This window comes from Stomoxys calcitrans, chromosome 3, assembly GCF_963082655.1.
Source record: "Stomoxys calcitrans chromosome 3, idStoCalc2.1, whole genome shotgun sequence".
Classification (NCBI taxonomy): Eukaryota; Metazoa; Arthropoda; class Insecta; order Diptera; family Muscidae; genus Stomoxys; species Stomoxys calcitrans.
In genome coordinates, this window is record NC_081554.1 from 92304423 (window position 1) to 92328759 (window position 24337).

Sequence of the window (24337 nt, forward strand, 5' to 3'; positions counted from 1 at the left end):
GTAACATCACCGGCTCCCTGTTCGTCGGGTTGCTTTGAGTCTCCTGTCGCTGTGCTGCCTAATGTTTCAATATTAGGATCTTTATCCATCCCAGTATTCCGAATTTTTAAGTCGGTGATGGGTCCGTCGTCGGATTCCTGTTTGTTAGACGGTGTTGGGTCTCTCGCCACTGCACTGCCTGATATTTTAGTATTAGGATCATTGCTTCTCCTAGTCTTTCCAATATTGAGAGATGCAGTGATTGTCTTATTGTCGGCCCCCTGTTTGTTGGGCGGTGTTGAGTCACCTGCCACTCACTGCCCTGCCTGATGTCGCAGAATGAAAATTTTTGCCTATCCTAGTCTTCCCAATCTTGAAAAAGACAGCTTTGCTCCCGTAGTGCGCCATGCCTTTAGTCTTCGGCAAACTTGTAACGGAGACTTGATCAATGCCAACCACAAAGAGAGTTCCTTCCTCCTTCTCCTCCCTGTGAAAGACCTCCCACTTCCCTGCGACCAAACCTTCGTTTTGCTTGTCCAAGAATCCCAACATGCCATCCTTCGCAAATTTACTGCCCCATCCCTTGATGAAGACCGTAGCCTTTGTGAGCTGGGGGATATCCATCTTTCTCACCAGGTCAAGCTTTGCGCCCTCCCAGGGAGCGTGAATACCTCTGACGAGCTGTTTGACGGTATCAATACATTCCGCCGACGCAAAACGCAGCGTAAAGATGTCCCCTCTGAACTCGCAGCTCATCATTTGTATGGGTGGACCCTCTTCAGAGTTCCACACATGTTGAAAAATCCGATTGTTAACTAGATCCTCCACTTTGGACCGATGATCTGGTGGAATCCTACCGGATGCACAGCCGATATTGATGACTGTATAAGTCAGCTCAGGAGCCGACTCAGGAGTCGTGCGCGCTTCCTTCGTTCCTGTTCCAACTATGTCTACCTCCGCAGGACACTGTCTGAAGTCTTCATTGCGGGATGGCTGGCTTGGTTTTCCCAGAGTACTTGAAAGCGGGGAGCTCTTTTTCTTCTTCAGTATTTTAGCAGTGCTATGTTCTTCGGGAGATCGGATTCTTTTTCCAGCTTCCGTAGAAGTTTTTGGAATGTCAGTTCTATCCTTCCCAGCATCCTGCACTTTCGCCTGATTACGCCGCCGGTACATACTTCTCTGTCTCCTTCGTCGTGTACCGGATCGCTTTCTCGGTCTGCTTGTGAGCTTAGCAAAGCCATCGCTCACTTCTGCTGTCATCCTGATGCCCTCATCTCTCGATTCGGCAGCGATGACTGTTTCATTGTCACAGTCGCTGTCTGAATCCGAGTCAGAAACACCACCTTTACTTAAAGGCAGAGAACGAACTGTGCATCCCTCTAGTTAATCCGTCTCTTCCTCATTAATTAGTCCGACATAGTATACTGATTAAGTTGATTTTTAAACCCTCCACCATAGGATGGGGGTATACTAATTACGACATTCCGTTTGTAAAAACTCGAAGTATGTATCTAAGATCCCATATATACTGTGCTATGCATGGTTCGAATTGGTTCATAACCTGATATAGCTGCCATATAAACCGATCTTGGGTCTTGACTTTTTGAGCCACTAGAGGGCGCCATTCTCATCCGATTTGGCTGAAATTTTGCATGAAGTGTTTTGTTATGACTTCCAACAATTGTGCTCAGTATGTTTGAAATCGGTCCATAACTTGATATAGCTGCCATATATTCCGATCTTGGATCTTGTCTTCTTGAGCCAATAGATAGCGCAATTTTAATGCGATTTGGCTGAAATTTTGCATGAAGTTGTTTGTTATGACTTTCAACAACTGTGCCGAATATGGTTTAAATCGGTCTATAGCCTGATATAGCTGCCTTATAAACCGATCTTAGGTCTTCTTGAACCATTGGAGGGCGCAGTTCTTATCCGATTTGACTAAAATTTAGCACGAAGTTGTTTGTTATGACTTCAACAACTGTGCCAAATATGGATCAAATTGGTCTATAACCTGATATAGCTGCCATATAAACCGATTTTGGGTCTTGACATCTTGAACTACTAGAGGGCGCAATTCTTATTCGATTTGACTGAAATTTAGCACGAAGTATTTTATTAAGACTTCCAACAACTGCGATAAATATGGCTGAAATCGATATATAACCTGATATAGCTGCATAAAAACCGATCTGGTATCTTCATTTCTAAAGCCTCTAGAGGGCTCATTTTTTTCCGATTTGGCTGAAATTTAGCACAACGGCCTTTAACATACGTGTCCAATATGGTCTTTATCGATCTATACCCTGATACAGCTTCCATATAAACCGATTTCCCGAATATGTTTCTTGAGCCCGTACAAGACGCAATTCTTATCCGAATGGACTGAAATATTACCCAATGACTTCTACTATGGTCTTCAAATTTCCATTTACTTATGGTCTGAATCGGACTATAACTTGATATATCTCCAATAGTATAACAATTCTTTTCCATTATTGTTTGTTTGCCCATGTGGAGGGTATATAAGATTCGGCCCGGCCGAACTTAGCACGCTCTTACTTGTTGAAATTCGTGTCCACTCTTTGCAGCATATCAATAGGTATATCGGCAATGGATCTCCGCATTTCGGATCTCCGTTTGTCAGACCGTATTATAGTCTGTCAGTCGAAAACAGATCTTATACCCCAGGCCCACTCTGTCCTCTGACTTTGATCCATCTGTGTAGCATGAAATCCCAGATGGCAATATCAGAGTTTCGTCACCTAGTATCATCGTCTAAAAATAGCGTAAAATTTAATACTAAAGTAGCACAAGCATAACGCTGCTTCCAGGTTTCCTATCGTCGCCTCGATTATACCGCCATGGTCGCCCATCGTCTTAAGTCTCATAGCAGCAGTGGCTGCCTCACATTTAATCTGTAATTCTATGGGTCGGTATCTAAAATAGTCTCCAGTGGCCTACCCTTCGTCTATGCCAAGACAATATGTTATCTGAACCCTTTGTATTATCTTTACCTTACCTTTACAGTCCACCAAAGTACTGAGGCGTAAGTAAGTATTGATCTAATCACGCTTCAGGCCCCCTTTCGAGCCTTCAGCCCCTCTGCATAGTACCCAAAATCTGTGAGCCTTCTTGGTACACTCCTGAATGTGACACTTCCAAGTCAGTTTCCTGTCCAAGATCACTTCTAAGTATTTGATCATGGCAGATATAGAAATCGTTCTCATGAGGAAACGTGGTGCGTCAAATTAGCCCAACTTCTTCTTCCTCGTGAACAGGCAGATTTCAATCTTCTCTGGGTTAATATTGAGACCCCAAGATCTAGCTCCATCATATAGGTCCTTTCGGCCCTTCTGCATAGCACATTCGGATCCTTACCCCTTAGAAGTATTATAACATCGTCATCGTAGCAAACGGGTTCCAATCCCACCCCGTTTAGCATTAGGAATAGGTTATTTATGGTGGTCACCCATAGGAGTGGCGATAAAATGCCCCTTGTGGCGTGCCTTGTGCCACTTTATCAGTTGTATTTATGCCATAGGACCCCACCCGTTCCTTAGACAAGTGTTTAATATTATTCAAGAATCCACAGTTGTTGCTCGCTGAAATGTGGTAAGTGCTTCTAACTCCCAATAAACCTTAATTATTAGCCAATAACGCTGAAATTTTATATGTGAGTCCCTCAAAACTCCCAGGTTTCACTTATTGAACCCCTAAAAACTGTAATCATTGACCGATTTACTTTCTTAATAATAACTGTCATGTAAAATGAGCTCATAACACTGACTGTGGAAGAGTTTCTGGGTCATGGGCTTAGGTGTGGGAAATTCTAACTTTGGGTGCTAGTATTAGGTCAGAAAAGCAAAGCCTAGAAAGGGTTCAGAGGTCTCAGACCAAACATTTGTAAGGCGCTTGCAACATAGCCTTGAACATAGCCTAGCCTGAGATATAGCTCCAGTATAGATGATTGGCTGTTAAAGTCCCAAATGTCGCCAGCATTAGGAGGCGAAAACCACCGATGAACATTTTTCCTGATGTTTTCGCCAGAATTCGAACCCAGGCGTTCAAGGTCATAAGCGGACATGCTAACCTCTGTGCCATGTCACCTCCGAATTACGCTCTGCAGCGTGGTTAATTCGAACCCCTTAATCATTCTGCTTCTTGTAAAGAGGACCAGTTCCGTATTTCTTTCATTCACCCTAAGTTCGCAGCCCAAAAGCACCAGTAAGAATTTTCGATATAGCGGTAAGAAATTGACCCGTAATGAGAATGACAAGACAGTCTGCATATGGCCTTTGCAATGAAATGGCAGAGTTTTTAACACTCTATAAGCACAATTTTATAACAAACTGTTTTTAATTCAATTTTGCCATTCGCAACAGAGAATTTTTGTGGGTGACCACACAATTTGTGAAAAACATATCATGGTCCAGGCTTATGTAGAACATCTATCGTCAGGATTGCCATGATACTAGCAAATAAGTGTGGCCACCCGCAGAAATCCTCCATTGAGAAAGGTTAAATAAAATTAAAACAATTTGTTTTATAAAATTGAGCGCATAAACCTTAATAAATTTTATTTGACTTTTACGTCAAACATGTGCAAATTTTATCTAAAAATTTTCAGTTATTGACCCTTTTTCCTCGTATTGTTTTGACTGGTTGGCAAATGGCGTACCACCCTATGGCAAACAAACAGACTTGACAAGGAAATTTTTTTGCCAAATTTCTCCGGCAAATTTGTAATGGCAAATTGTTACTGGAAAAGTACGCGAACTCTTCTTATATTGCATAGCAATTGGTAAAAACAGCTGTTTGTACATGTACACCTCCTTCAATTTATCGGGCCGATAAGTCACTAACCGGCAACCATGTGCCGGTAAAGGGTTTTCGAATGAATACGCAATATATGCCTTGTTTTATTTTAATACTAATATCTGATGCAGAATATCTGATTTGCACTGGATAGGACTAAAGCAAAACACAGCAATAGATAGGATAAGTACAGTAAACACAAACTCCGTTAACAAGAAGAATATTGATACGATAAATTGTAACCGAAGAATGAGAAACCGGTTTTTCGAGTGGTTAAGTATGGCTTGTTTCGCTATTTTCTCCGCTTGATTTATCATTGCTCTTTGATGGGAAAACACTATCCAAGTCAGGGTATGGCTTGATAAATATTTTTCAGATTCTCCTCCGTCGGATTAAAAGTTTGAGCAGTGGTTTGCTGACTTTAAACGTAAAAAAGTGCACAAAGTCGTTTCGAAAAAACAGTAAATTGAGGTTGTAAGAGTTAGCACCACTCTAAAGAGATCAAAGGAACATTTTAGTTATGTAGTACATAACCATTTGGCTATGCGAAAGATGTGTTCAAAATGCGTTCCAAATTTTCCTATAGTTGGCCCCACAAATCAAATGGGGTAATCCTCCATTTTGACATCAAGCTGATCGACGGTTTGCCAACACACACAAAGAAATTTGTGTGCGTGTGTACATACGTGTTCATACATGAGCAGAGAATATACGAGAAGGAAGATGCTAACAAAGAGAATGCAAACAAAAATCTGACATCTTAATACCGTCAAACCTGGCCGGCTGTTAACAGCTGTTCGCATGAGACCACCTGGTTAAAACCGCCTTGAGTTGGACCCAGTGACTACTACCTGATTGCAAACCTATCGAAATTATTAACCAATGCGCGTAATTTCTTTGGATTGTTTTAAAAATCGCAAAACAAGACGTACTGAAGCCACTATAACTTATGGACTAATGATCAGATTAAAATAAAATTTTGCAGGCACTAGTATCACTGTAGACTTGGAGTTTGTGGCGCGATTTATACATTATCCTATGTACTTTTCACAGTCCATGTGTTATAAAGACAAATTCTAAACAATACAATAAATACCACCGCTATGCACTCGTGGGTCTATTGATTGATTTTTGGCGTAAATGCCATCAGGCGCAGGCGTGTTATATGGTCCCAAAGGGTGTTATTGACATGAGACACTAAAATGAGGAACAATTCTCTTCACCATATCATCCACCTTACCGTTGTCCGTGATTTTTGAGCCAAACCGTTCTTCCTGCTTGAGTTCACAGCCCAGAAAATGTAATTCAAGCAAATGCAGTAGAGCCTCTCTAGGGAACTTGATCCATTCCCCTTCTATTTTCTGTTGACCTCCCGTAAATGGAGAATCTTTAGTCATTATTTTCCCTAGTCCTGAACAGGGTTGCCACTCTAGAAAATTATTTCCTACCAAAATTTAAGAAAAATCCTACCAAACCCGACCAAAGCCTACCACGCCGAAAAAGGGGTACATGTTTTTATACCCATCACCGAAGAGTTGGCCACTTTGCCAGTCCATTTGAAACACATCAAATTATAAATTTTCAATGCTACAAAGTGCTAGATTGTCGTTACTCATATAGGATTTGGACATGTCCGTCCGTCTGTTTGTTAAAATCACTCTACTGCCTAAAGTTAAAAGATGGCCGATATCTTGATATAGCACCCTTTATACTGGACTCCCGGTAAGAAATCTTGAGTTCATAAAGTCATATTTTTGCCCCGATTTCAATGAAGAACCGTGTCGAAATGCGATTTTACCTCCCTTTTACGCAGTTTCAGTGAGTTGCACGTGCCCCTGAACATGTGAGTATAGACCAGATTTGACCATATGTGTATGCAGCTGCCACATAGGCCTGTTTTGCGATTGACGGCATTGAACACACAAAAGCCGCATTTCCTATCCATAATTTACGAAGATTTGAAGAGATTCCTTAACACTCACACCAATTAGGTCAATATCAAAACTTACGCTCTTTTTCCTGAAATTTGAAGCAATATGGCTTTTTGTACCCCCTTGGCCCCTCGCTTTCCTTGGCTTATTTCTGCGCACTTAAACAATACACAGAAACGAGAGGAAGTGAATTAATTTTGAATCATCCCTGACGACTTTTTCAGAAACCAAAATTTGAGGTCAGCCCGCTGAACGCCTGGGTTCGAATCCCGGCGAGACCATCAAAAAAAATTTCAGCGGTGGTTTTCCTAATGCTGGCAACATTTGTGAGTTACTATGCCATGTAAAACTTCTCTCCAAAGAGGCTTCTCTCGCACTGCAGCACGCCGTTCGGACTCGGCTATAAAAAGGAGGCCCCTTATCATTGAGCTTAAATTTGAATCGGACTGCACTCATAGATATGTGAGAAGATTGCCTCTGTTCCTTAGTGGAGTGTTCATGAGAAAACATTTTTATTTGCTGGCAAACTACCAAGAGAATAAAAACCAATTTTGGTAGGAACCTACCAAAAACGGCAACACTGGCCTTAAAGCATCTGTTATATACTGTTATATTAAGATTGCGGCCTGACGTGGACTATATTCGTACTAATTCCAAATACCTAAAAGCATCTTTCGCCACATAGAATACATGGTATTTAATTTCAACTCTTATACCCTACAACACTACTGTGGTACAGGGTATTACAACTTAGTGCATTTGTTTGTAGCATCCAGAAAGAAGAGAGCTAGACCCATAGCTAAGTATACCGATCCACTCAGATTCACTTTCCGATTCCACTTAGCTATGTCCGTCCGTCTGTTTGTCTGTCTGTCCATGTTAATTTGTGAACAAAGTACAGGTCGCAATTTTCATGTAATCATCTTCAAATTTGGCATTGACATTTTTTATAGCCAAGAGATGAAGTCTATTGAAATTGGAAAAAATCGGTTCAGATTTGGATATAGCTCCCATATATATGTTGGGCCGATTTGGACTAGTATTGCTATAATTTGGTCATTTGTTAACCGATTCTCTCGAAAATTGGCAGGAAGGATTTTCCTGTGACTCTCGACATTACTGGTGAACTTCATAGAAATCGGTTAAAATTTCGATATAGCTCCCATATATATTTATATCGCCTGATTTTCACTTCCAGGGCAATTAAGCGCATTTATTTACCAATCTTTCCAAAATTTTGCACAACGCTTTCCTCGACAACTATCAGAATATCTAAGAAGTTTGGTCGAAATCGGTGCAGATTTATTTATAGCTCCCATATATATATATATATTCGACCGATTTTGAGTAATATTGCAATAATGGATTCATTTATTAACCGATTATTTCGAAATTTGGCAGGAAGGATTTTCTTCTTCTGACTCTTGATATTACTAATGAATTTCATATAAATCGGTTCAGATTTAGATACAGCTCCCTTATATATTTCACCTGATTTTCTTTTCACTTCTAGAAGCCAGGAAGTCCACTAAATCCTGTTCAGATTAAGGTATAGGTCCCAATTTCCACTTATAGTGCAGGTGTAGGGTATTATATCGTCGGCTCAGTCCGACTTTTGCCTTTCCTTACTCGTATTTGTTTTATATTGTATTTCCACAGTGTTTTTTTTTTTTCATCAAAGTCCACTCTGTTCATTCGACTGCTTTAGAAAAAGGCCGAAAAGTCCAGCCAAAGTGCCATTTGTCACCATTTTCTCATTGGCGCAGCCTATGTTCGAATGCTTATGAATGACAGATGTTCCTGTCGTCCACAAATGAGTGAATTGATTTATCAAGGGTTAGATTGGGTTAACTCGTCTCATTTCCCTTCGGTTATAGACCTATGCCATCGGCATGTTGTGTACTCTGCCAAATCTAAAAAAGAAACCTTGAAAAGCTTTTGTCAGGAATACACCGGCTCCAAGTTACCGCGTACGCCATCGAATACGCTTTCGTATCGATTGATGAATTACCGCATTCAAAAGCAGTGTAAGCGATTCAGGCTATGAAAGGAACCGTTTAATTTTCTTCTATCGAAGTTTAACTTCAAAGGGCTCATGTGTACCGCGATACTAGCTAAGCTGCAATTAGCTGTTTTGTACCTTTTTCCAAGATTTTGTTTCTTTTGTTGGTTCCACGTAGAATTGGCCTATTATGTCCTTTTGTCTGACATTTATTTTGTGTAAATTATCTAACATCGAAAGCTTATGTTAAAGCTAGGAGTTGGCCATGCGTTCTTCAAACTTCGAAAGGAGTGTTGCATAGATGCACATCCTTATAGCTAATATCTCTTTCTTAATTATTTTAATGAAGGTGGTAGTGTTACCTGTGTTAAGTGTAGCAAGATCGTTAGTATATAAAATTTCTACTAGTGATTGGCCCCGTCTTTAATGTAAGTACGGCCCCACTTTATGTGGTGTGAGTTGGCTTCGCAATGTGTAAGCACTTCATTGCCTGATTGATTTGATTGCATGTCTGTTTGATAACTATTGCGTCCACCTATACACAGCGTGTTTTGCCGTGTTGCTACTGTAGAGATTTATCTGCATTTGTTCCTCCAGTAAACTAGCCTGTTAGAATTCGGTTATTGCATCGTCTTCGGCTCCCCCTATTTACTTTTACCTTCTTAGTTGAATTGCCTCATTATAGGAAAGAAAACACCGACCACCACTGTGGTAAAACTTGCACGCTATAAACTTTGCTACCGAAATGCTTTACAGATAGATTTCTTTTTCAATGGAACTTAGAACTGTAGCATGGTCATTATTATGCTTACTCGTTCATTGTACCTCTACACATATACGTTATATTGATTACACATTGCTCATTCGCTACCTAGGACAAGAAGTTCTTTTTCAATTGAATTCGATAGCTAGCTGTAAAAATTCACAGTTGTTTTTCATATAAAGCATATACAAAAACTAGACGGTTTACTATTAATACAAAACGAACAAATTTGTTCAAACTGCAATAAATACTGTTCACAAATGACAACACTAATGCAAATTACCCAAAATCTGACGAACATATATATGGGAGCTATATCTAAATCTGAACCGATTACGACCAAACTTAGTAGTAGTAGTAGTCGATGAAACCGTTGTGCAAAATTTTGGCAAGGTTGGTCAATAAATGCGCTTGATGTGACTCTAAAAGTGAAAATCGGGTGATATACATATAAGCTGTCATATATGTATCTATCTAAATCTGAACCGATTTCCATGAAATTCACCAGCAATGTCGAGATTCAAGACTGAATCCTTTCTATCAAATTTCTAGAGAATCGGTTAACAAATGACCATTTTATTGCAGTATGCAAATCGGACGAACATATATATGGGATCTGTATCCAAATCTGAACCGATTTCGATGAAATTTATTCGTAATGTCGGGAATCATAAATCGAGAGAATCGGTTAATAAATGACCATTTTATTGCAGTATTACTGCAAATCGGACGAACATATATGTGGGAGCTATATCCAAATCTGAACCGATTTTTTCCAATTTCAATAGGCCGAAAAACATGCCCATACCAAATTTTAGTACACAAATTAACATGGAAAGACGAACATAGCAGTATCGAATCAGAAAGTGATTCTCTTTTCCAGTTTTGGACCACTGTGAATCATTTATTCTCGAACCCGTAGTTCGTAAATTGAACTGTTGCTGAGAGGCCTGGTTGTGCTCTCGTAAACATACCGTAAATGTAGGAAAACGTTTCAGCTGTTTTGTTTTGCTTTAAGATTACCGAGCGTCTGTCGACCATAACCGGAAAGTAGATTTCAGTAAAAACAAAATTTTCCGTTCCGTTTTCATTTCAGCTGATAATATTTGATGTTTGAGGAAATATCTAAACCAAAAATTTATCCTGAAATCTTGTGTGTGTAGTAGTATAGCCCCAATCCAGACCCTGTCTCCTGAAACCCTCCTCAATCTGCCCACCGCATCCATAGTGTACAGAACGGAACCTTGGCCATATTTTGTCTCCTTGTACGGCTCAGAGCGGTGATTGTCGACCCATCTATATCCTCGTTGTTAAATGCCCTCTCAATATTCAAGAAGGCCGCCATCGTGTACTCCTTCAATTGGAGAAAAGCAGAAATTTCCTTAAACATCAAATTTTATCAGCTGACACGAAAACGGAACGTAAAATTTTGTTTTTGCTGAATTCTATTCTCCAGTTACGATCCACAGACGTTCCGTAATCGTTTGCATTTGTTTCCATAAAGCAGAACAAAACAGCTGCACCGTTTTCCCACATTTACGGTATGTTTACGAGAGCATAAGCAGGCCTTAAGACAATTCGTTTAAATATGTGGAAAATTCAATAAAAGTTGTTACTCCAAGTGAAAAAAATCTGTTATTTAGGTCAAATATTTTTTTAATTTAAGTTTTTCTACTTCTAACTTAGGCAGATCGAGGGACTGTGATCCGGTAAGAAGAAAATATAGGCAAAACTAACAAACATGGGAAATTAACCAGAAAGTGGCTGAATTGCTTACAATTTCCAAAATTCCTACGGAAAATGCTGTAAACTGCATACCCAAGCCAGAAATCTTTGTCAAGAAATCGAAAACTGTAAGGCGAAGCATCGAACGAACGAAAACAAAAAACTTAAGTAAATATTAAAGTTGTAACTTCAATACTTCAAAGTTCATGTACGATATAAAAACGATGTCTATGTTGCAAAAAAAATTTTTCAACAAAAGTTAATATATTCAATATAGTCGAATTTGATATATTCATCTGGCTAAAAGAAAAATGGAGAAATATTCTTTGGTCTGAAAACTGAAAAGCATTTTTAATAGCCCAAATAGGGGGTGAGATCATGTAATGAAACCGCCTAAAGCCATAGCGAACCCCAAGTACACCGTATAAACCGTCAATTATGTCGGTGGAAATATCATAGTTTGGGGAATGTTTCTTTCCAATGGAGTCAGCCCGTCTATAATGTAAAGGGGAATCAAAAATTTACAAATAACGTTAAAATTCCACAGAATTGTATTCTTACTTTATCTGGAGACTTAAAGCTAGTCAGGTGGCCACCGTGGCAGAGAGGCTAGCAGGTCCGCCTGTGACTCTGAGTCCCAACGGCGTGCCGCAGTGCGATATCTCTTTGGAGAGAAGTTTTACATGGCATAGTACCTCAAAAATGTTGCCAACATTAGGAGGGGAAAACTGTCGCTGAAAATTTTTTCTGATGGTCTTGCCAGGATTCGAACCCAGGTGTTCAGCGTCATAGGCAGGCATGCTAACCTCTGCGCTACGGTAGCATGTAGACTGCAAAAACAACTTTCGTTATGAAAATGTTAAACATGTGCTGTTTGTTTTATTTTTTCCCATTTTAAGCCATACTTGACACAGTTGTTGGAAGTTATACCCAAATGACATATGCAAAAGAATTGCGCCCTCTAGAAGCTCAAGAAATCTAATCGGGAGATCGGTTTATATGATGGCTATATCAATGTGTTGTACACTGAAGCACGGTAGCCCTTGCCGATGAAGGACTTCATCGGGTAAATACGGTACGTGCAACCGGCTGCCATGGGATTGTGGAAGTTATACCTAAACGATATGTGATAAGAATTGCGTATTTGTGTAAAGCGCTTAGCTTTACTTCTTCAAAAGTTAGCGAAAGACGGACGGACGGACATGGCTATATCGACTTAAAATGTCATGACAATCACGTATTACAAACAGAATGATGAAATTAGTGTACCCCAATACTATGGTGGAGAGTATGAAAATGGATTTGAAATGGCCTTCTTTTAATTTAGTTTTTTTTATTTTTCCATTTTTTTTTAATGTTGTGACTCTATTTTTGCCCCTGTTCCTTAGTGGAATGTTCATGGGCAAAATTTGCAAATGATTCTATTTTGCGACCTAAATTTTTTGAATACTTACCATATGAACTCTGTTTTAGAGGTGCGCTTTGAAGATAGATCCGATTATTACAATTTCAATCTCATGTTGTTTGAATCTGATGTCTTCGAGAGATTGAAGACGAGAGGCGGATTATGGACGTATCACTCTGCCGGGATTTGCTGGTCATTTCTGAGTGGGGTCGAATGAACAGGGTGGATTTTAATGCTCGCAAGACGCAGTACTGTCGATTCACTGACACTTTACAATTGTCAATGTCAAAGGCTCTTGACGTTCTGTACATAAAGATACAATGTGATGTCCATTGGTCAAAACATGTAGTCGAAGGAAGCATTCAAGTGCTTGGGCTGTCTTAAGCGGGTTAAGAAATATTTCACTTCCTCTGATCTTCTTAATATCTACACTACGTACATCAGGCTAAAGATGGAATACAACTCGCATATATGGGCCGTAGCTTCAAAATCATCCCTGGGGCTGCTTGACTGGATCCATAGGCGGGCGTTGGGGTTGATTGGAGATGGTTGGGTAACCGACTCTATTGTTTCCCTTGAGCATTGTCGAAATGTGGGTTGTGTGTCACAGTTCTATCGATTATTCCACGATGTGTGTTCCTCTGATTCCTGAATTGAGGCTGTTTGTCAGAAATACGAGGTTTTCTAAAAGCTCACACCGGTTGCGATTGCCAGATTGGCCAGCTGATCGGACCATGCACTACCGAGAGAATTCCTTTCTTTCGCTCGAAAGATTCGTATATGAAATCAATTTCCGGCAGATGTCTTTCCCATTATCTACGACTTCGAGAATTTCTAGACATATGTCTATAAACACAGCTCCCTCTTCTACCCCTGCGATCCTTTAGTATCCTCTTCAACACACTACACTGCATACATAGGGGACATCCCCTGCGTGTTGGTTGATTAAGAAAAAATATAGCCACCACATTTAATACATTTACTAGATGTGTCATTTAACTTGGTCGCTCTTTTTAGAACGGTGCTATTTTGAAGAAAACACACAACATTTTTCTTTTGTTTTTCATAAATTTTTTATAGCAACTTTTTTTTGTTCACTGTGCATATTAGCATTATAATCACCTAATACCGGTATCAATCAACCGCATGCTGATGCTGGTCATATGATACTTGATGGTTATCAGTTGACGAAATTTCTACTCTATTTACAGTTTCATGTCTAGGTTGTTGCCCTTATTTCATGATATTGTTGTTGTTTGTTTTTCTTTTCTTTTCTTGTAGAGCGAACGATGATTAGAAATTTCCCCTACTACAACTAGATATAGAACTGCTATTTTAGTATTAAAAGAAAAAAAAATATCACTACTGCTACTACTACAACAACAACTATTACAAAAGAAAATCCTACGAAAACCACCATAATAACAAAAGAAAATCAACTAAACAACAATAAAAAAATAAAAAAAAAACGAAGAACATTTTTTTAAAGAAAATGAGAAATCATCACCACTCAACAACACCGCCATCATACAACCGCCACCACCACCACCCGACATCATTACCACCTTATTCCTACATTTGCCACCATAAGTGTCGTCATCGCCAACCTTCTTTCGGGGTCATCGTTTGTCATCACCATCACCATTGTGTCACATACCACCCAGCCTCGAAGGCCGTTCGTTCGTTCACAACGGCAAACGATTGAATTCTTCAAACAAACAACGGAAAATTCTCCAAATTTCCTTCATTTGATTAAACCAGACCACACCATACACAAGTCCCTTGTATTGTTGGAAAATGGAAGATCCTATTTATTTTCATAAATCTTAACAATAAAAACAACAACAAAAGTAAATCTTGTAATGCAATTAATAAATGTTACACACAAACCACCATGTATTTGAACGCCCCAAACTGGGAATAACCACACGCACTTGAAAATCACACAGAGGAATTTTTAGTTGGCAATAATTATACTAAGAGTCGATGGCAAGCAAGTTTATGCTATTTTTTTATTTGTACTGTCGTTGCTCAGAGGTTAACATGTCCATCTTTGATGCTGAACTGCTGGGTTGAAACCTCGACAAGAACACCAGAAAAAATGTTCAGTGATGGTTGTCCCCTTCTAGTGCTGGCGGCTTTGTGTGGTATTTCTCTTAGGGCACTCGTATCAGCAGTGTCAACTTCTCTACTAAGTGGTGTCGCACTGTATCAGACAGCACTCATTTATAAAAGAGAAGTATCCCCGCTGTCCCTTAATGGAATGTTCACAGCCAAATTGATTATTCAGTGCAAGTTATGTGCTATTAGCTGTCATCGATAACTACACTTAACAATATGTTGTTATGATACCGTTAAAGATTTGAAGCAAAGAAAAGGAACTAAAGTTACCCACCATGGGTATTTTATTGTAACACCACTAAGTACATATGTAGTTATATCCAGATATGGGCCGATTTGGCTCACATTTGCATTAGATACCGAGAAGCCTCACATAAGTCAAAGTTTAAAAGTTCATCAAAATCGGGTAATAAATGCGCCCTTTATGGGCTAAGGACTCTAAAATGAGAGATTAGACCATACTCGGTTCGGACATCGGGGGGTTAGGTTAGGTTGAAAAGAGGGTGCAGATATTAATGCGCCCCATGCCACTATTGTGGCTTGTTGTGCGCTTTAAAAACTATAAAGGAACCTCTAAAAAGAAATTTTTAACTTAGGAAATCCGTGCTACTAACAAAATCCTTAAATGTTTTCCATACCACTCCCCTAAGTTCGTTCAAGTCTGGTATTGTGTCTATACCTAAGTGCCGGTATCTGTTAGACGCGAAAGTCGCGCTATGACAAAGAAATGCCCCAACGTCTCATCATTTTCCCCGCATGCCCTACACATGCTATTACTTACCGCACCGATTTTACATAAGTGAGCTCGTAGTCCTATGTGTCCCGTTATGATACCAATAGCTATACTAACCTCCTTCTTACTTCCTTTCAGTAATAGCCTGGTCTTCTCACGATCTGGATCCCTCTGTAGGATTTTCGCCGTCCTATCGACCGTTTCGCTGTTCCACGATGTTACATGCGTATTCGTTGCCCATTCCCTTAACTCGGACTGCGTCGACCCGAAAGGCTTCGGGTTAACCAAGTTTATTGATGGCAGTCCTCTGGCATTCACCGTCAAATCTTCTGCCCTTTCATTTCCCATTACTCAGTTATGGCCCGGCACCCAAACGATGCGGATTTTGCCTTCCTCAGAGAAGGCGTTAATCTCCTTCCTACACTGTAAGACTGTTCGTGACGTTACCGTCCTGGTAGTTATTGCCCTTATGACAATTTTACTGTCGGTGAAGATGTTCACACTCGACGTCCTCGCGTTAGCACCACACCACTTCACGCATGATCTTCCACATGGCAATACTAGGGTTCCGTCAATCCAAGACTGTGCCGATGGCAGCAGTGCCTCGCTCTTGACTTCAAGGTTCATCTCAGGTATCCGATCGGAAACCTCTTCCCTTCCTTCCAGATTTCCTATCGTCGCCTCGATTATACCGCGGTGGTATGAGCTGCTCCCATCCTCAATCCATTCTTCCATCGCCTTAAGTCTCATAGCAGCAGTGGCTGCCTCACACTTAATCTGTATGTCAATGGGTCGGATATCTCGAATAGTCTCCTGTGCCATAGTGGGCGTGGTCCTCTGAACCTGACGTATGGTCCTTATGTTGCACTCTTTTTCCATAGCAATTCACCAAACTACTGAGGCGTAAGTAAATATTTGTCTAATCACGCTCCTGTAGAGCTAAAGAACTATCCTCCGATTCAGGCCCCATTTCGAGGCTACGGCCGTTCTACATAGTGCCCAACATTTGTGAGCCTTCTCAGTACGCTCCTGAATGTGACACTACCAATTCAGTTTCCTGTCCAAGATCACATCTAAATATTTGACCTTTTCAGATATTGAAATCGTCTTATTGAGGAAACGTGGTGCGTTAAATTGACTCACCTTCGTCTTCCTCGTGAACAGGCATATTTCTGTCTTCTCTGGGTTAACATTGAGACCTCTGGGTCTAGCCCAGTCATATGCAAGACCCTTTCGGCCCTTCTGCATAGCTCGTTCGGATCCGTACACCATAGAAGTATTATAACATCATCTGCTTAGCAGACAGGTTTAAATCCCTCCTCAGTCAGCATCCGTAATAGGTCAAAATCGGATAATAAATACGGTTTTTTTTTTGGTTAAGACCCCAAATCCTCAGACCTGTTTTTGGCAGCTATATCCCAATATGGTACCGGTTAAACCACACTTAAGCTTAATACAAATCACTGTTCCAAGTTTAAGTGAAATCGGGCTATAAATACGCCTGTTGTGGGCTTAAGACCCTAACTAGGCATATCAGTCTATATGGCAGCTATATCTAAACTCTGACCGTTTTAATTCATATTCAGGTAGACCCTTAATCGTCTCTGTATGGTATCTATGCATATCGAAATATGTACCGATTTCGACCATATTCAAGTCGGATATTGGGAGACTTAAGTGGACCTTAAGAACCAATACCGCAATATCGGTCTATATGGCACCTATACCTAAACATTGTCCGATTGGAAAAATATTTGGAAAAGATGTCAAGGGGATGTCTTAGGAAAACTTGCCATTTCAAATTTAAGCAAAGTCAGTCAATAAATAACCCTTTTATGGGCTCAAGACCCTGTATCTCTAAATCGGTCCATATGGCAACTATATATGAATATATTCCGATATTGCCCGTTCACTTAACCTGTGTATTGAAAAAATACGGATGTGTACAAAACGTCAGCTCAAGCTGTAGTGTGAATACAACTAAAGGACGTACAGACACACAGACAACGTTAAATCGTCTTAAAATCGTACGAAGGTCAGAAATATATGTAGGGTCGGAAATTGATATTGCGATGTGCTGCAAACGGAATGACTAAATGAATATAGAATATATTATTAAGTCATTTTTATACCCACCACCGAAGGATGGGGGTATATTCATTTTGTCATTCCGTTTGCGACACATCGAAATATCCATTCCTGCCCCTATAAAATATATATATTCTTGATCAGCGTAAAAATCTAAGACGATCTAGCCATGTTCGTCCGTCTGCCTGTCGAAATCACACTACAATCTTTAAAATTGTAGCGTGATTGAGCGGAAACTTTGCACAGATCCTTTTTTTTTTGTCCATAAGCAGGTTAAGTTCGAAGATGGGCTATATTGGACCATATCTTGATATAGCCCCCATATAGACCAATCCGCCGATTTAGGGTCTAAGGCCCATAAAAGGCGCATTTATTATTAGATTTTGCTGAAATTTGGGACAGTGAGTTGTGTTAGACCCTTCGACATCTTTCTTCAATTTGGCTCAGATTGGTTCAGATTTGGATATAGCTGCCATATAGACCGATCTCTCGATTTAAGATTTTGGGCCCATAAAAGGAGCATTTATTGTCCGATGTCGCCGAAATTTGGAACAGTGAGTTAAGTTAAGCCCCTCGATATACTTCTGCAATAGAACCCAGATTGGTATAATTTTTAATAAAGCTGCCATATAGACCGATCTCTCGATTTAAGGTTTTGTGCCCATAAAAGGCGCATTTAATGTCCGATGTCGCCGAAATTTGGGACAGTGGGTTGTGTTAGGCCCTTCGATATTCTTCTTAAATTTTGCTCAGATCGATCCAGATTTGGATATAGCTGCCATTAGACCGATCCCTCGATTTAAGGTTTTGTGCCCATAAAAGGCGCATTTATTGTCCGATGGCGCCGAAATTTGGGAAAGTGAGTAAAGTTAAGCCTCTTAATATACTTCTGCAATATGGACCAGGTCGGTCCAGATTTTAATATAGCTGCCATGTAGACCGATCTCTCGATTTAAAGTTTTGTGCCCATAAAAGGCGCATTTAATGTCCGATGGTGCCGAAATTTGGGACAGTGAGTTGTGTTAGACCCTTCGACATTCTTCTTCAATTTGGCTCAGATCGGTTTAGATTTGGATATAGCTGCCATATAGACCGATATCTCGATTTAAAGTCTTGGCCCCATAAAAGGCGCATTTCTAATCCGATTCTGTTAGGATTTTCGACATCCGTGCCGTATATGGTTCAGATCGGTTTATTTTTAGATATAGCTACTAAAAAGATCAAATATTTTGTTAAACATAATTGGACAATGACTTGTTTTTGTCTTAAATAGCTTCATGTCTTACTACTAAACACAAAAATCTTTTAATGAAGGTCAAAATATCGTTGTGGGCTAGAAAATTGGTAGTAATAAAAAAGTTTTCAAAAATTGTAACGAAAATGCCTAATATTTTGTAGGTTAACATGTTGCAAACCTAGTTGCTGGTTATTGGTATTTTATTTTCATGCTCATGCCGTAGTACCTTGCGTTTATATCAATATTTTTGCCGCAGGTTGGCTACTGAAATGTCTGTTGTTTCCTGTAAAATTCTGCTGCTCCAAAAATGTGGATATTGTTCGAAATTTTTGTCAAAATTGCATTAATATCTTTTGTCCCCATTATAGCAGGCAAATGCTTTGTGGCATTGCAGTACCAATGGTGTTATCGGTTGTTGCCGCTTGATATCGATAACTATGCTATCCAACTTTGCACTGAAAATCGATCGAATGCACTGGTGAGAGTGCAAATAAAACCCTGCTAAAAGAGCAGCTGTTTTAAAGACACTTTTTTGCTATTTTACCCTGAGTGTATTCGATATAGAGAAAATATGACATTATCGTGTAGCATTTTTCTATCAAAAGTTAAATAATCATTGTCACATAAACGCTTGCCATTGTAATTACCTCTAGGTATTGGCATTTAACGCGATGTATCTCGCCAGTCATTTTTCATATTCAAATACTTTTGTAAATTCATTAGTTTGTAGCTATTATACCAAAGATACTTGTATGAATTTTAAAATTGCTAAGGCTATATGTATATGCTTTTAGTATCTTCAAATATTGTTGTTTTCTGTGTGTATTAAAAAACTACAAAGTTTTGTTTGATTACAAAAAAATCTTAACGAAGAAAAGTTGTTCCCAATTTTTGGTGATTGAATACATCCAGCATAGTATTGTCCCCACAACTCAAATGTTTTTCGTGTGAGAAATTTGTCAAGTTATTTTTTGTTATTTGCTCAGAGTACAACAAACTTTGTTGCCATAAAAAGTTAACACTGGGACAAGAACAATAGCATGCAATTTAAAGAATTATTGTTCTTGTTTCGTTCTTTCTGGAAGTGTACCATGTACAAATGCATATCTATTTTATAATAAAATTATGCTAATATGTTAATGTGGTTCTTTCTCTCTCTCCCTCTCTCATTCTTTCTCTTTACATTTGTATATTTTAATTTCAGGAGAAATAAAAGGAGAAATTACGATTAAACCACAGACAGTGAACAAATTTAGAAAAAAACAAAGAACACAAAGCAAACAAAGAACAATGTGAACAATTCCTAGTAACCATGCAGGCATCCAAACCAAAAACAAAAACACACACACACACACACTCACCAACTCACTCTTATTTTCAATGAAGAAAAGTGAAAGAATATATACACACATATACTAATTAAAATGAATTCATATTTTATTGAAACGAGATCTCACAGCATACATAACATAGTACATGTTAACATTAAACCAAGAAAAAAAAACAACAACAACAGACGGCAAACCTGACATAACTCTTTTTACCATGTAAGAAATGCATAAACACATGAACGATTAATGTAAAATAAATCCATTTCATTCCACCAACTTGAAGTTCTTGGCGAGAAGATAATGGGAACTCCATTTCCAAAGTATATACATATAAAGAAACTCATACCCACACACAAACACTCACATAATGTCAATGATAGTGTTAAAATTCTCCATTAAAAGTTTATTAGGAAAACGAAATTAGTTAAACAAAAAAAATGAAAATTGCGTGAACGAAAACAAATTATGGGTTTCTATGTCCTGAAGTACCTTCAATTATATTCTGATGTCTTTAAGATTTTGATAAAATATGCGATGACTATAGAAAATAAGAGTTTGTATCTTTTAAATGTCTCCAGAGTGATTGAAAAAAATGCAAATATTTTACTAAGCTCCTATCAGTCTGTTCACATGTATTAGGTTAGGTTTAAAATGGGGTGCGGATATTAACCCGCCCCATGCCACAATGCACATATACCTAACCCAGTAATCGGGTTGTTGTATGCTTTCAAGTGTTGCCACTATAATAGTTGTTTGCCATTTTCCTCACTTTAAACAGGGTACTACTTTTCCGCCGGTTTTCAACCAATGTTTCGCCGACAATTTTTTAAATGGAGTTTGGCAGCATTCTGCTCGATATACTGAACAGAATACTCAGCTTAAGTGTCGGTATCTGTTAGACGCGAAAGCCGGGCAACAACGTCTCTTCATCTTCCCCGCATGCCCTACACATGCCATCACTTGCCGCACCGATTTTGCATAAGGGAGCTCGTTATCCTATGTGTCTCGTTATGATACCAATAGCTATACTGACCTCCTACTTACTTCCTTTCGGCAATAGCCTCTTCTTCTCATGATCTGGATCTCCCCATAGCATTTTCAGCGATCTACCGGCCGTTTCGCTGTTCCGCAGGGTTACATGCGCATTCGTCGCTCACGTCCTTAACTCGGAGTGCGTCGAACCGAAAGGTTTCGGGTTAACCAAGTTTATTGACGACAGCTCTCTGACCATCACTGTCAAATCGTCTGCTTTCTCATTCCCAGTTATTCCCCTATGGCCCGGCACCCAAACGATGCGGATCGTGCCATCCTCAGAGAAGGCTTTCATTTCCTTCTTACATTCGCATGTTCTACTGCTAATAGCAGATATCGTCTGCTCAATATCTTTAGTCGATTTTGCTATTGCTTCAGTGGGCTTTTGGTTGTAACAGCAAACTGTTTGTGAGTTTTCTATTGCAACCAGAAAGCTCAAATCACGATAATCTTTACAGATTCAGTAGCGACAGAGGGGTCTGGTGGCAATCGAACCCACGACCTCCGCACTGGCAATCCGAACAAGCTACCAATCCGGCTACCGGGGCGCCTTAATCTGCTACTGAGAACTGCTGAAAATGTTAAGTGGGTAGATGAATTCGGCAGCACTCTTCCTTCCTCATATGTTCCATTTCTGGAGTTACAGATCTTGCATTCTTCCTTTTCTCTACCTCTTTCTCTCCCTTTCTCTTAAGTTCCCTATATGCATCGACCCAGCGCTTGTAGTGGAAAAAATGGTGTTCTGTGTCGTCAGCAACTTCTTGCGGCAGATTGGGTCCGGTAATAGGTTTCATTGCCTTGCCTTCTATTTCTCTACAACAGTATACGTATAGGGGATAATAAGTCGTGTTCACCGACCCGATCGCGAGACAACAATGTGGCATTGTGAATATCGAGATGTCGAATTGCTAACTATTATGATTTTTGTGGCGAAGTCTTTTAGGCTCAAAGTATTATCAAACGTTCCCTTGTGGAAGCTAAAATTGCCGATCGTTCAACTAAAGATAATCTCCCTTCCTATTTCGGCGTTAAAATTTTCCAGCCCTTTTCTCCAGGCATTCGTTAAATATTCCTTTGTCACTTAGGTTAATGTACATAAATTTGGCCTTTATTTGATTGTTGGTAATACTCTCATCACTTGAACGAATTTGGGAACAAAGAATTTCAGTCTGCGACTAACCACAAATGCACAGCAAGATTCATGTTTTGTGACACCTCTTCCAATCCATAGCACTTCATGTCTCCTCGTTATGTCGGCCTTGTATTTTTCTATCCATAAATAGAATGCGGTGGTCTTCAACATGGCAAATGCAAATATGCTCATGAGTAATCCCATTGAAATGGTGTCAGACTCAAGTTTCAAGATCAATGATAGGGACCACCTTTTTAAGGCCGCGTCCAAACGAATTGCCGCAGGGCGATACATCTTAAAAGACAAATTTTTGCATGGCATAGTACCCCATAAATGTCGCCTCATTAGAAGTGGATAACCACCGCTGAACATTTTTTGATGTTCTCGGCAGGTTTGAGTTCCAGACTTTCAACGACAAAAGTGCAGTTTATGGGGAAAATGGCAAAAAATCCAATTTTTTGCACACCCCCTACATTGACCCCAAGAACACGAATATGAAGTCTGTTTTTCAAGCTCGGGTCTGGGGGCCCCAAAACGGGCTTTCCCCCTTATCAAGTGAAATATCGCCGAATATAGGCAATGTGGTACTCAAATTAAAGGAAATTTTGCATAGAATACAAATTTGAAAAAAAGTCATAAAAGTCGATACCGAGGTTGCAGGGCTTTGAGAATTTTGAACCGTTTTTGAAAAAATATATGTGAAAAAAATTACTGCTATCGTTACCGTTACCCAGGAATTAAATCGCGCCATTTTTTAGTGGTAATGTTGAAAGGCTTTTTTTTTGAAGAAAGAGCCGCAGGCGATGATTTTTTTTTTAACTCTTTTGATTAAATGGGTATATGTGAAAAAAATTACTGCTATTGTTAGCGTTACCCAGGAATTAAATCGTGCCATTTTTTAGTGGTAATGTTGAAAGGCTGTTTTGAAATTTTTTTTGAAGAAAGAGCAGCAGGCGATAATTTTTTTTGAAAAATTTTTCGTCTATGGCGAATTTTTGGAAAATTTTCATATTCGTGTTCTTTTAAATTTTTCTTTTAATTTGAGTACCATATTGCCTATACCTGGCGTCATTTCGCTTGTTGAGAGGGAAGGCCCGTTTAGGGGCCACCGGCCCGTTCCCCCAAAAACGGACTTCATATTCCTATTCTTGGGGGTATGCAAAAACTTATTTTATTTTTTGCGATTTTCCCCGTAAACTGCACTTCAGCCCGTTCAGCATCACAGGTCATCTTCAACTTTAGGTGCTCCTTTTTCTCCTTCTTTGGGTTTTCAGTGTATCTTGTTCCGCTAAAAATGCAAGGGTGGGTATTTGCTGCACATGGTTGATCTTTTTTTGTTTCTTCAGTATATCTTATCCCTTTCTAAACGCAAGGAGAAGTCAGTGCCCACAGTTGATATAAAATACACGTCAAAAGTCGTTTTCATTTCCAACTTTGATGGTGCGTGCTGTCAACTATTTAACAGATATCCAAATTGGATGATATCTTTCGGTTATTTTTTCCTCAACACATAGTAAAACAGCTGAGAATAATTTTTTCTCGCGAAGTGTACTGTCTGTCCACCAACCAACGAAAAATGGTGCGAACTGGTAACACACTCAAAATGAGAGTTTCACTAAATACTGACAAATACTGCACTCTATTATTTTATTGGGCAACTGCTCCTACCTGTTAAATGTATCTTGCTTTTCCTGCTGAACAAGCAAATCACATTTACACTGCTGTCAAAAATAAAACAATTTTAAACAGCTGGTCATTTACATATATATTAGGTCTGTTCGCGTTCCATTCCAATAGAAATTTGCAGAATAGTAAGAACAGCCTTCACTCACTTTTAAAATTAATTTGATTTATACAGCCGGTTTTCATGAAGCAACTGTTCGATGCTGCAAATTTCTGTTGGGAAAAAACTTTGCAAGCTCTCAATTATAAAACTCTCAAAATGTTGCTCTCTCTGCCTCGAACACTCTACAGCTCTATTGTACTGGAAAAAAGTACGCGAACGACTTCCAGTAAAAATTTGTGCATATTTGTATAAAA

The 24337-nt window shown here is 39.4% G+C and overlaps 1 protein-coding gene across 2 annotated transcripts in view; it reads left to right on the forward strand.

Annotated features, from left to right (window-relative positions):
* Window positions 1-22918, forward strand: part of LOC106090419 (uncharacterized) — a 111971-nt gene extending 89053 nt beyond the window's left edge. The window contains exon 10 of one of the 2 annotated variants that reach the window (XM_059365168.1): window positions 20007-22918. In XM_059365168.1, coding sequence (XP_059221151.1) covers window positions 20007-20034 — 28 coding nt within the window. In that variant the 3' untranslated portion in view covers window positions 20035-22918. Of the gene's footprint in view, window positions 1-13904; window positions 13936-20006 lie in introns of those variants that run through there. The other variant, XM_059365169.1, reaches the window with a different exon arrangement.
* The last annotated feature ends 1419 nt before the right edge of the window (window positions 22919-24337 follow it).